Source organism: Panthera uncia, chromosome A2 (genome assembly GCF_023721935.1).
Source record: "Panthera uncia isolate 11264 chromosome A2, Puncia_PCG_1.0, whole genome shotgun sequence".
In the NCBI taxonomy this organism is placed as follows: domain Eukaryota; kingdom Metazoa; phylum Chordata; class Mammalia; order Carnivora; family Felidae; genus Panthera; species Panthera uncia.
Window position 1 is genome coordinate 135,547,318 of NC_064816.1, and position 12,749 is coordinate 135,560,066.

The 12,749-nt window shown below is 37.5% G+C and overlaps 1 protein-coding gene across 2 annotated transcripts in view; it reads right to left on the minus strand.

The window, feature by feature from the left end:
- The window catches only part of IQUB (IQ motif and ubiquitin domain containing), a 58,141-nt gene extending 45,401 nt beyond the window's left edge, over positions 1 to 12,740 (minus strand). The window contains exons 1-6 of one of the 2 annotated variants that reach the window (XM_049641758.1): positions 12,626 to 12,739; positions 7,785 to 8,212; positions 4,789 to 4,923; positions 1,647 to 1,808; positions 1,387 to 1,559; positions 675 to 830 (exon numbers count right to left, since the gene is read on the minus strand). In XM_049641758.1, coding sequence (XP_049497715.1) covers positions 675 to 830; positions 1,387 to 1,559; positions 1,647 to 1,808; positions 4,789 to 4,923; positions 7,785 to 8,208 — 1,050 coding nt within the window. In that variant the 5' untranslated portion in view covers positions 8,209 to 8,212; positions 12,626 to 12,739. Of the gene's footprint in view, positions 1 to 674; positions 831 to 1,386; positions 1,560 to 1,646; positions 1,809 to 4,788; positions 4,924 to 7,784; positions 8,213 to 12,625 lie in introns of both variants that reach the window. The other variant, XM_049641759.1, reaches the window with a different exon arrangement.
- Between the last annotated feature and the right edge of the window lie 9 nt (positions 12,741 to 12,749).

Genomic DNA, 12,749 nt, shown 5'->3' on the forward strand with positions numbered 1-12,749 from the left:
GGGGGGGGGGGGGGGGGGGGGAATTGGGGGAGGATGTGGAGATAAAAACTGCTTTTAATACCAGTAAAACATGATTCTGACTGATAAACATTCTCTCCTTGACCAAACTCTAATCAGGCATTTTTTCAACTAGGCCTCAACTTTTGGGCTTCTGTGTTCATCTCTGCATTGTTCAATTTTAGCAAAATCCTGGTAAGTAAGTTTAACCAGAATCCCCACCCTCATATGTGATTATCCTCAATATTTGATCAGGTTCCTCATCTTCCTTCATATCCAACAGATGATGCCTAATCACTCTGGCCTGCCTTCAGCAAAAATCCCCTTAGAATGGGTTAGCCAGGATCTCCCATTTCCTTTCATGTTTTCAGAGTAATTTCCCTTCCATTGACCCCTACCCTACTCCTTGGCTATAAATTTCCAGTTTTCCCAGTTTTTGTATTTGGGGTTGAGCCCAATCTCTCTTCCCTACTACAAAACTCCAAGGAGTAGCCCCTCTTGAAAAAGTTTGCCTTACCATCTTTAATATGTGTTATGAATAATTTTTTCTTTAACAACACTCATGTAGGTGTTCTTCGTAAACTAGTGTGGAATACAGAAACGCAGGCAGACACACACAGAACAACTGGCTTATATACTTCAGTTTTAAAATTCACTCATGATAAAAGTTATCTTACCGCCTGTAATCTTTGAGCATGGTGTTCTGCTGCTGAAAAATATTTTCCTGGTGTTACCAGTTTATCAGTCATATTTGATACATACACCCCAATTTTAGTCATCTGTGTGGATGTTGTATTTGTAGTTTGCTGGAGCTTTTTTCTCTGAAAAACTGTCTAAAATAAAAACATAAATATTTAAATATCCACTATATACACATATAAGTGAGTAAAGAGCACATTTTTCTATCTGTTTAGTAAATTTTCTGTTATTATTTTAATTGCCATATAATTCCTTGAAAGATTTTAATTTTTTTAAGTTTTTATTTAAATTCTAGTTAACATACAATGTAATATTAGTTCCAGATGTACCATATAGTGATTCAACACTTCCATACATCACCCAGTGTTCCTCACAAGTGTACTCCTAATCCCCATGGCCCATTCAACCTATCCCCCCACCCACCTCCCTCTGATCACCATCAGTTTGTTATCTATAGTTAAGAGTCTGTTTTTTGGTTTGCGTCTCTCTCTCTTTTTTCCCCCTCTTTGCTTCTTTGTTTACTAAATTCCACATATGAGTGAAACCATATAGCATTTGTCTTTTCTCTGACAGACTTATTTCACTTAGCATACCCACATCGTTGCAAATGGGGAAGACTTTAGACAGGTATACAGAACATTTGTTGATTCTGCAGTTTCAAAAATCTCCATAGGAAAATAAAAATCTTACCTGGGTATCCCTACAAAATGCATAGTCTTTTTTGGTAATCTTTTTAGGTACAGTTTGTGTTCCAGCATTGTGATATTCTATTCCTGTTATTCTATGTCTGAATCCACCAAGAAATGGTTTGTGAAAGTCAGATTTTATAATCTCAACAGCTACGTCCTGGTACTGAGCAATGCCTAAGCAGGTAAAAACCAAGACTGAATGAAAGTTCACCTACAAAGGGACTCTAAAATACTTTATCTAAAAGACATCAAATAACTAACCAGTTTGTACTCTGACAGTTATGATGTGAGAGGCATCACTTAATCCATCTACTCTTTTGATTGGAAATAGATCTGGATCTGTAGAAAAGATTTCCACTTGTACAATATCCTGTGGCTTAACTCCATGTTGTAGTAGGGTCTCATTATTTTTAAGGATTATTCCTAAAAAATGACATGAAACTATAAGAAGTGTATGACAAAGAAATAACTATATGTACTCATTTTAAGGGGATCAAAAACATCAAAGATGATTCTATGAACACATATAGTTTAATTACTTAATAGAATATTGATGATGTCCACCCCTTACTATAATGTTAGTACAGAAAACTCCGCAATGGGAAAAGTTAAGATGCAAGAATTCCACATTATAAATAAAGCTATAACTCTCACAGGATTTCTCATCAGAAACACAAATATATAATAAGCATGCAACTCTACAGATATTTTAAAGTAAAAACATATTCTATGAGTAAAATCGTATTCTAAACATTGATTCTCTAAAAAAAATCACAATGTGTGTAAGCACAGGACATATCTAATTCAGGGAAAATTTGATTATTGTAATACCCACTCCTGTCTCCAATGCAGAAAAGCATATACTCAGAGTTCCAAAGAATCCTTCTCTTTCTGTTTCTATAATCAGGAACTCATATTAGTAAATTCATGGAAAAGTAGAGTTAAGCTTTAGCTTTGTGCTGGAAAAAGTGTACACCACTATATTTTTATGTTATTTTGTATCTTTTTTACTTCTATCCCCCTTCATTGGTTTATTCTATAAATTGACTCCAATTTCATTTCTCTATTTTAAGGAATACAAAAATATGTGTAATCTTATTGGCTGCTGTTTTGATAGAATATATATGACTCTTCCAATGAATGGTCATCCTAAATTACAATTGGGAATTTGAACATAGCAAAGGTTTTGTTACATTAATTCTTAGAAATACATCAGATACCACCAGTCTATTTTTGCCATGTTTAAGAAAGTATAAAGATCCTTGAGTTTCAATTCCACACCCCAAATTCTTAACTTAGAAAATTAACATGAATGTTATACGGGCTTTGTAATAGGTTGAATAATGGCCCCAGAATATATCCATGTCCTAATCCCCAGAACCAATGAATGTTACCTTATATGGCAAAGATGACTGCAGATTTTATTAAGTTAAAATTTTTGAAATCGGGAGATTATCCTGGATTATCTAAGTGTGTTCTAAATGTAATCACAAATGCCTTTACAGAGGAAGGAAGGGAGATTTGACTATAGAGAAGATGATAAGACAGAAGCAGAGAGAGATTTGAAGATGTTCTTCTGCTTGCTTTAGATGGAGGAAGGGGCCACAAGCCAATGAATGCAAGGTATACAACTCTAGAAGTGGAAAAGACAAGGGAACAGATTGTCCCCAGAACCTCCAGAGGGAGAACAGCCCTGCCTGTATGTCAGCTTCATGTGAGTGAAACTGATCCAGGATTTCTGGCCTCCAGAGCAATAAATCATGTGTTGCTTTAAGTTACTAAGCTTGTGGTTGTTATAATAGCTATAGAAAACGAATATAGATTCCCAGAGCCTTCTTCTCTTCATTCCTCTAGTTTGTATAGTAGGCTTAGTCCCAATTTGAACTCCAATTCTAGTACTAGGAGAAGCACCTGTCTTAGAGGGCGATTGACACAGAATCAAGCTCTTTAATTATCATGGCTGACATAATCCTGTTACCCAGTGGTGATGCCTGGCACTTACACATAAAGAAGAAGGGTCATGAAGTGCAAAGAACAAAGATTAGTCTCAGGTACCACTAGTTAGCTACTCCAGTCTCAAAGTGCTCTCTCTTCTCCAGTTTTGAACTTCACCTTGTATATAATGCCAAACAATTTCCAATTCCCTTTTTGGAGTCATACCTATATTTAAGTTCAGACTCTAACAATCATTAGCTATGTGAATTTATGCTAGTTTCCCAAGCTTTAGTTTCCTTCTTTCAAAAAAAAAAAGTTAATAATACCTACGTCAAAGTGTTGTTATGTGGGTTTAATGATAATGTGATAATATAGGCAAAACATTTTATAGGACTAGTACACAATATGTGCTCAATAAATTAACTATCATGATTGTTATTAATAATAAGTTTAAATTTTAGTATTGTTTCCCTAACCAACCTTAATAATCAGTAGTTTGAATACATGAACATCTTAGTATTACAGCACATTCATTATAATAGTTTTCTAAAAATAATTTTGAAATTGAACTGATTATTTTCTCTGATTTGACAAGGAGGAACTTAACAGGTGTGGCTTAATCCTTTTTAGTATTTAGGATTTTCCCACACACAAAAAATGTTCTTATTTCCCTGGAAACTTTTTGGTGGCATCTTTTTAAGTTAGTACCAAAACTTTTAAAATGAAAATATTAGGATCTGTGCAGACATATTCTATAGAAACATTTATTTAACTATCATGGTTTTACTAATTATATCACAGTTACAAAGACTAAATCCTCCCATGACACAAAGCTACTATAAAGTGGGCTGTCCAATATTGCCCACAAAATATAAGTAAACTTGAACATCAGGGAATGTGAATTCACCTTACTGTATAAGGACTGACAGATAAATCATTTTCAGTCCTCTTCTTATTTTATACATGCTCATCCTTATCTACTTCTTTCAACCTCATTGCCTCCTACTCACCACACAGCATCTACTTCCAGCCACTCTAAACTTCTTACCACTTCCCTGAAGTCCCAGGTTTTCTCACCTCTTTGGGACTCAGCTCACGTATTTTCACTTTTATTAAATGAAGCTTTCTAGAACCTCCCGGTTTCCTTCCTCTCTGTTCTCACAGCTTTTTGAGCATATCTCCATTAAAACATTTGCACATTATGTGGTTAACCATTGCATATATCATCTTTCTGACTAGTCTGTAAACCGACAAAGTTTTGTTTCATGTTTCTCTACATCTTCAGTTCTTAGCAAAGTATTTAGAACAAGTATGTACTCAATAAAAAGGAGTTGAATGAATGTATAATCACAATATAATGTTCAAATAGTAAATATCAAGATATTTCATTTAACAAATTAAAGATCTTGTTTACCTACACATTAAAACTAAAGAAGTCTTGATAAGTTTTATTTGCTTCCAAGCTTACCTGAATATCTCATCTGCAGTACGTTAGATGGGATACTTAATACGTATGAAAAATGATCCTTGAGGTACTTTACAATGGAGTCTATTTTAAAAGGCATTATAATTTCCTGGCCCACAGGAAAAAGTACAACTTTTACTGTAGATAAAAAGAGAAAAGAAAGAATCATAGTCAAAAGCAAGGGTCAGCAACCCAGTGCATAAGCAGATAGAAAATTATGGGACAATTTTTAACCACACAGAATGCAGGTTGCCTCTGCCATGTTCCCCCACTGTACCTCCATGATAAGAGTTACTTTTCAAATGCTATGAGAAGTGACATTCAGTTTTGGTTTTGAAAATTAACTCAGAATCTCAAGAATTAGCATCAGTAGTCAATACCTGCTCCCCCAAATCTAGCTTCAAAGTTCAGATCATTATTCCAGTCTCTGCTATGAGGATCAATGCACTTTCAGGATTACCTCTTTGCTCAAAATACCACAAGAAATAAGAAAGAAATAAAGCTAAACTACTTTTAAAGATTTCCAATATCTGGTGTTATACTGGTATTATTTGGTACTAATTTGGTATTGGTATCTGGTATTACATTACTCAGATATAAACACAGGAGCATCTCAGAAACTCAAGCATTTCTGTGTACTGAGTATTAGAAGGGGAGACCCTAAGACCTAGAGGGTGTCCCTGAACTTATGAATGTGCATACTTTGATTACACATTGATAGCATGCATTAGTAAATCAGTGATTATTCATGAAGTTAAGAAAAGTCAATAAAGAAATTTTCAAAATAGAAGGTGTCTAATACTAAGTCCATTCCTCTTCCCATAATTTTTTAAATGTGTATTTATTTTGAGAGAGAGAGAGAGAGCAAGTGAGCAGAGGAGGTACAGACAGAGGGAAAGAGAATCTCAAGCAGACTCCACACTGTCAGTGCAGAGCCCAATGTGAGACTCGAACTCGCAAACCACAAGATCATGACCTGAGCTGAAACCAAGAGTCGGGCGCCTGACTGACTGAGCCGCCCACGTGCCCCATTCTTCCTTGCATAATTGATTTATGTCTATATTGCCAAAATGCAAGGCAGGAAATCACTGTTCATTACGAACATCTAGAATAACTGCACACAAATCTACTTTTCACAAAAATGGACATTATACGGTTCATTACACATTCTATAAAATAAGAAATCAAGACACATGTTGATAACAAAAAAACTGTTCACAAATTATAGGAGGGAAACATAGTATTTAAAAGCTGATTATACTGGGGTAAACGTTCTTCTTTTACATCTATAGACTTTAAATTATAATGGAGAAGATGTAATAAGTAAGTTGGAGGGTAGAGTGCACACTGTAGGCCAAAAAAGTTTTGTATACTTCTAGATGCCTGACACATGACAATTTTCATAAAGCTAAATGAGACATTTATTAATAATCTCAGAATGAAGGGCGCCTGGGTGACTCAGTCGGTTGAGCGTCTGACTTCAGCTCAGGTCATGATTTCATGGTACGTGGGTTCGAGCCCCACGTCAGGCTCTGTGCTGACAGCTCAGAGTCTGGAGCCTGCTCCAGATTCGGCGTCTCCCTCTCTCTCTGCTCCTCCCCCACTGATACTCTGTCTCTCAATCTCTCAAAAATAAACATTAAAAAAAATTTTTTTTTAAATCTCAGAATGAAATTTAACTAGGTATTGTCAATGTTAAGGTTGAGATTGTTAAAACTTGTTTTCACAGCTATCAACAAAGAAAACACTTTCACAGATATTATCAGAAGGCTATTTTAGCTGTTTTATGGATTCAAAATTCTATGGTTAATGTATTTTAAAATTTTCATAGCTTTGGGAAGGAGTGGTATGTGAAGGAATTTGTGAGTCTCAGGAAGTACAGGACCAAGACAACTTTATCTTAATCACCATGTGTTTGTTAAAAGCTAAAGTATCAGGAAATCACAGAAATATCAAAAAATAGAGCCCAGGGGTGCCTGGCTAGCTCAGCTGGTAGAGCATGCGACTCTTGATTTCAGGGTTATGAGTTCGAGACCCACGTTGGGCATACAGATTACTTTAAAAAATAAATAAACAAACAAATGGAGCCTAAATTTATTGTGAATAATGAAACTGAAGGATAACAGCTTCAGTTACGTATAATTGGGCTTGATTACTTTCTTCTCCTTCCTCCTTCTCATTTACTTGTATTGACGTGCCACACAAGGGTACTCTGCCCCCACTGGATTCAAAAGCTACATTTTACCAGCCAAACTAAGCTGCTATTTAATTGTTAAACGATAGCCCATGTTCTTCACCCTATGGATGAACAATTTCAAAACTTATGGACAAGAGAGAGGAGGAGCAATCAGTGAATCACCCAACTAGGATGGTTCTATGTGCAGCCCCCTTCTTGCCACCCCACTTTGGCTTTGTTACTAACCACGTAGTAATGACTCCTACATGGCATCAACATTATGCCTTTAAAATTAACCTATAATGCAAGACAACGACAGTTTTTCTGAAGCTAAATATAAAGTTAACACTAAACAGAAGTCTAGAAATATGTAAAAGTAACAAGATGTGAGGAATGACCACTAGAGATGGAACTAGGCTCTCTGGAGTCAAGTCCCATTCCAACTCTTTCTTGCCAGCTATGAAGAATCAATTCCAAAGAGGCATGTCAAAGAATTACAGTTATACTCAACAATTTGTCCACCATTTTCCAAGGTCCCTAAACATTTAAAAAACCTACTTCACTTAGGAAAAACAGATCAGCATCAACTTAAAGTTTAATAGTGCTCATCTATTTAGGGAAAATAGTACCCTGCACAATAGAGAAGCTTCACACATAATTAGCAATGCAGTGGCAGTAGCTACAGAAGTTTTGTGGATAAGGGAAAGGGATAGGGAAAGTATGTAATATCACATATAAAACAAACCTTAAACAAAAACAAATTTAAAAAAGTAAACATTCTTCGACATGAGGTACAGAATATCCTATCTTCCCTAGGTAATACCTGTTGCTAAGGAATCTTTCATTGATGTTTTCAGAGATTCCTTTATGGCCTGTATTTTATTCAGAAGTGTCAGAGATCCAGAATACCCTCTGGCTGGCAGCATTGCATTATCATATTCAGTTCGATAGTGCTTTGGAGAATGTCTTGGAGAATATGAAGCGTGTTTGGGCAACATAACCTCTCCCACAGGTTGTTCTTCGTCGTTTGGTTCCAGGCTTGGTAACCTCTGGCTACTTTCCTCCTCAGCATGTGTGCCATGGCCCTCACCAGACAGTGCTACTTCAGATTCATTATCTTCAGTTTGATCGGACTCCGGAAGCTCTTCTGAGGGAACCGGAATATTGATAGTCTCAAAAGCATCATCATTTTCTTCTGATGCATTAACAGTATTCTGAGCAACAAATTCTTCTTTCTGATCAGACATTTTCCTGAACCAAGAAACATAAATACATTTATTACACATAAAAATTTCTATACCAAATATCAAATTCATTGCTGGTATACATAGTGCAATGTTGCTCATTATTTTTTAAAAATACTGATTATTTTAGCAATGGCATCAGGTAAAAACACTGGTGAATTTTTAATAAAAACAACACAGAAAGTAAAAATTACACCAAAAGAGGACCTCAAAGCACAATAAATTTGAGAAAGATCTACTGTCAAGAACATATTTAAAAATATTTTAAAACCTATTGTCACCTCTTCCTTAGTCAATGAACAATGCCTTGTGAAAGGACTTATTTGAATAGTTTTTTTTTTTTCTAAACACAACCTAACACAGGATTTATGCTTCTGAGACTACAATTGATTAGAAGCCCCAAGGATTCTGCCGGCTCCACAGCAACCGTACCCCAGATAGTAAACACTCTTTGTGGTAGCTTTGCTCTCACAAATCGTAGCAGAGGTCTCCAATGACCTCTGTTCCCCAGAACAAACATATCAACAAACTGTGGGAGGATCTTGGAGCTGGCTAGGGCCTGAGCTACAGCAACCAAGAGCTTTGGCTTGGGAGACAGTATGACAACATCCAGGAGCTTGGGCCCAGGGTGGGCTAGGGCAGCCAACAGCCAGGCTGCAGGGGCAGGAGCTGAATCAGAGGAGTGAAGAGCCAGCAGAGCAGGAAGCCTACCTTAAAAAGCTGGCAGCCAGGAAGGAAGGGTGGAAGGGAGGATGGAAGGGAGGATGGGAGAAGTGGCCCAGCAGGGGGCAGACTAGAACTTGGACCAGTAGTGAGATGGGAAAGTTGTGTTGAGGGCTAACACGTTAAGCACAAATCCTTATATAGAAAAAAAATAACGTTAGTCAGTGAAGTTCTCTGTCTACTAGGTGACAAATTTCCAAAAGTATGGAATATCTGGAATAAAAATATATACTTATGGAATTCAATGAACATAGCATTAGAGTTCAAGAGAGAATTATTAATGAACTAGAAGATAAATAAAAAGATTTTATATAGAATGCTGTAAAGAGATAAGGAGATGAGAAGTATGAGATTAAGGGCCATGCAAAAGGGAAAAAGAAAGTCTAGCCTATTTTACTGGTAAGTAGATCTTACCGTGAGCTGAGAATGGTTTTGTACTTGAAAATAAAAAACAACGAAGAATATGCAACAGAGATTGCACGTGGCCTGAGAAGCCCTTTTCAGAAAGAGTCTGCCAGCCCCTGATCTAGTATAGGTCACATTGGAATCCTAGAGAAAACAAAAAGATGGAAGAGAGAAGATATTTTTAAAGGTAGTGGCTGAGAATTTCACAAAGCTGATAAAAAATATGGATCCAAAGACCCAAGAAGCATAACATAAATATGCACTTAACAGGGCAAGTAAACACAATTCAAAGCCATATATGTTGTAATTACATTACAGAATAACAAAGAGAAGGTCTGGAAAGCATACAGTGATAAAGTACATATCATCTACGGTTTTGAATTACATTAATTTGTTAACATTAATACAAAGGAGAAAAGTAAACTCACTGTAGATTTCTCATCAGAAATATAGAAGTCACGGCAACGATGGACTAATTAAAAGAAGAGAACTATCAACCTAAAACTGTGCACTTAGCAAAATTATCTTTTGAAACACTTAACAAATAAGTTACCACCAAGATATCTACTCTAAGGACTTGTAAAGGATACATTTGATGGAGGAAAATGGGCTCAACCGAAGTCCAAAGTGCAAAAGGAGAGGTGAACAAATAAATTATAAACATATGGGTAAACCCCAAACAAATACTGTCAACACAAAATAACAGAAAATTGAAATATTAGACAATAGTAATATGTAATTAGGAAGGGAAAGATGAGCATGAACTGTTCTCAAATCCTTATACTATTTACAAAATTGAGGGATATGATATTCTTAACCCTAGACTTTGTTAAATTAAATATGCATAGGTGAATTTCAAGTACAACCAATAAAAGAGCTGAGATAAAGGTTTAAAATTCCAAAACAATAAAGAGAAAAAGTGAAATGAGAAAAAAAAAAAACTGAACAAAAGCTCAATTTTTAAAACATTCAAGAAACTTCTTTAGGCTCTCACTTACAAAAAAAAAAAATCTCCCTTTTGGTTATTTTCTCCCATAATGGGGCATAATGGCCTGATTAGAAAGAGTCTCATAAGGAAGCCCTGATTCCTGGCAAACATAGTCCTCCCATTCCTTCGGAGAGGCTGAGGTAATGCTTTTGTCTCCGTCTGGTGGGTCATCCTCCCCCCGCTAAAATGGCCAAGATGTCCTCTTCTAAAACAGCAATAACAACAAAATCAAGAACTTTTGCTCTTCTAAAAACACACCTAGAAGAATAAAAAGACAAACCATAGCCCGGGGGGCAATTTTTTACAAAGCTCATATCTGATCAAGGACTTGTAGCCAGAATATATAGAGAACTCTCAAAACTCAACAAGAAAAGAATAGTAGTTTAAAAATGAGTAAAATATTTAAACAGGCAAGTCAACAAAGAATATCCTTCAGAAGACAAATAAGTGGGGTCAAGACTAGAGCGGCACAGGAGCAATGCAGCACCGGCGCTGTGCTATAGTTGCAGGTGCACCTAAAAATAGATGAGTCCTAAGTTTGGGACCCAGTTGCCTCATTCTAGCCCTGGCCTGAGAACAAGCACGTGAGAAGATGCTCAATGTCATTCGTTATTAAAGAAATGGAACTTCAAATATATATATATTTTTTAGCCCAACAATAGCAAGCGCTAGTGAGTATGAAGACAAGCGGACTTCTTATACCTTGATGGTGGAAACGAAATTGTATGGCACTTAAAATAACTGTCAGTTTTCTTATAAAATTAAATATATGCTTATCATATGACCCAGCAATCTGTGTCCTTTACCCAGAGGGAATGAAAAACTACACACCTACAAAATCTGTATACAAAAGTCTATAAATGCTTTATTCTTTTTTGATTTTTTAAATGTTTACTTTTGGGAGAAAGAGACAGTGCGTGAGCAAGAGAGGGGCGGGGGGGGGGGGGGGGGGGGGGGGGGAAGGGGAGAGACACAGTATCCAAAGCAGGCTCCAGGCTCCAAGCTCCAAGCTGTCAGCACAGAGTCTGACACGGGACTGGAATCCACAAACCATGAGATCATGACCTGACCTGAAGTCAGATACTTAACCGACTGAGCCACCGAGGCGCCCCATAAAGGCTTTATTCTTAATCACCAAAGACTGGAAACAACACAAATGTTCCTTAGTTGAGGCATGGCTGCACATAGGAGACACTCATAAAATGGAATACTACTCATCAATAAAAAAAGGAATAAACTATTGATCATACAACATGGGCAAATCTCAAATGAACTATGCTAAGCCAATTCTAAAAGCTACATACTTTACGATTCAATTAAGTAAAAAAGCAAAGCTGTTGGTTTACAACCTCTAGAGTTCCCCGGGGTTAAATCCGAAACTGAGCCCCATACATGGAACGCAAGGAGAAACCAAAGAAAGAGGCAGCATTCCAGAATGGTAGGTGGCAAGTTTAATAAGCAAGGGAACTTACAAACAAGGCTTATCTTTGGCAGCTGCAAGACAGCAGATCTCTGGACCCACCAGCCAGAATCTTAAAGAGTTTATACAGGACCTTCACTGGGTTCGGTCAGGAATCCAGTCCAGATGGTCTCAATAACACACTACTGTCTCAAGGCCGGGTCCTTGAAGCATAAAACAGATTTTCACTGCACAGTCTTTTTACTGTTTGAACTTCTTATCACTTTTACCTTTACCAACTCAAACGTAAATGTTTTCATCTTTAAAAAAATTGTCCAAAGTAGTCCCTATGATGATTGCATACAAAAATGTCCCCCTTTCACTTACAGTTTGCATGATTTCACTGATATATGTAGAATGTTGATGGAACCAGTAAGGCTGGGATCCAGTTTTGCCTTCTACCAAATAAACCTGTGTAATTTTTACGTTTTTAAAGAGGTACAGCAAAGACCGTGGGTGGAGAGGAGAGTGCCAAGGAGGAAAGCATGAAAGCCCTCTATTTAGAAAAGACTCAAAATGGTCCCCATGGATGCCTACCTACTACTACTACTACCGTGATAAGCACTCCGGGTGGAAGATGAGGTACACCTCCCGCCTTGCTGCTGCTGCTGCTGCTTCCGAATCCCAAACCTGGGATCCAGAGCCAGAAAAGGAACTAAGAAAGATGGGATGCTTTGCACGGTTTCTGAAGCAAAGGTGGAACAGTGTCCAGCCGCCAAGCAGTCCCCAGAGCCCAGGAGGGATCAGCGCCCCGTACAAAGTTCTGGGAGTTCAGCGCCTGTCACCGGTTCAAGGCAAGTCTGAGGGTGGGGCCAAGGGAGGGCAGCCAGAACCTGTCCTCCTACCTGACTCAGAAAAGCAGCTACTTGGGTCGCACAGGTTTCTCAAAAATCTCTCAGAGGAAGCAGCGTCCGCACCCGCCACATTCTGTGTTGCCGGCCATATCCTAGCAACGGCCCCGGCGCCACC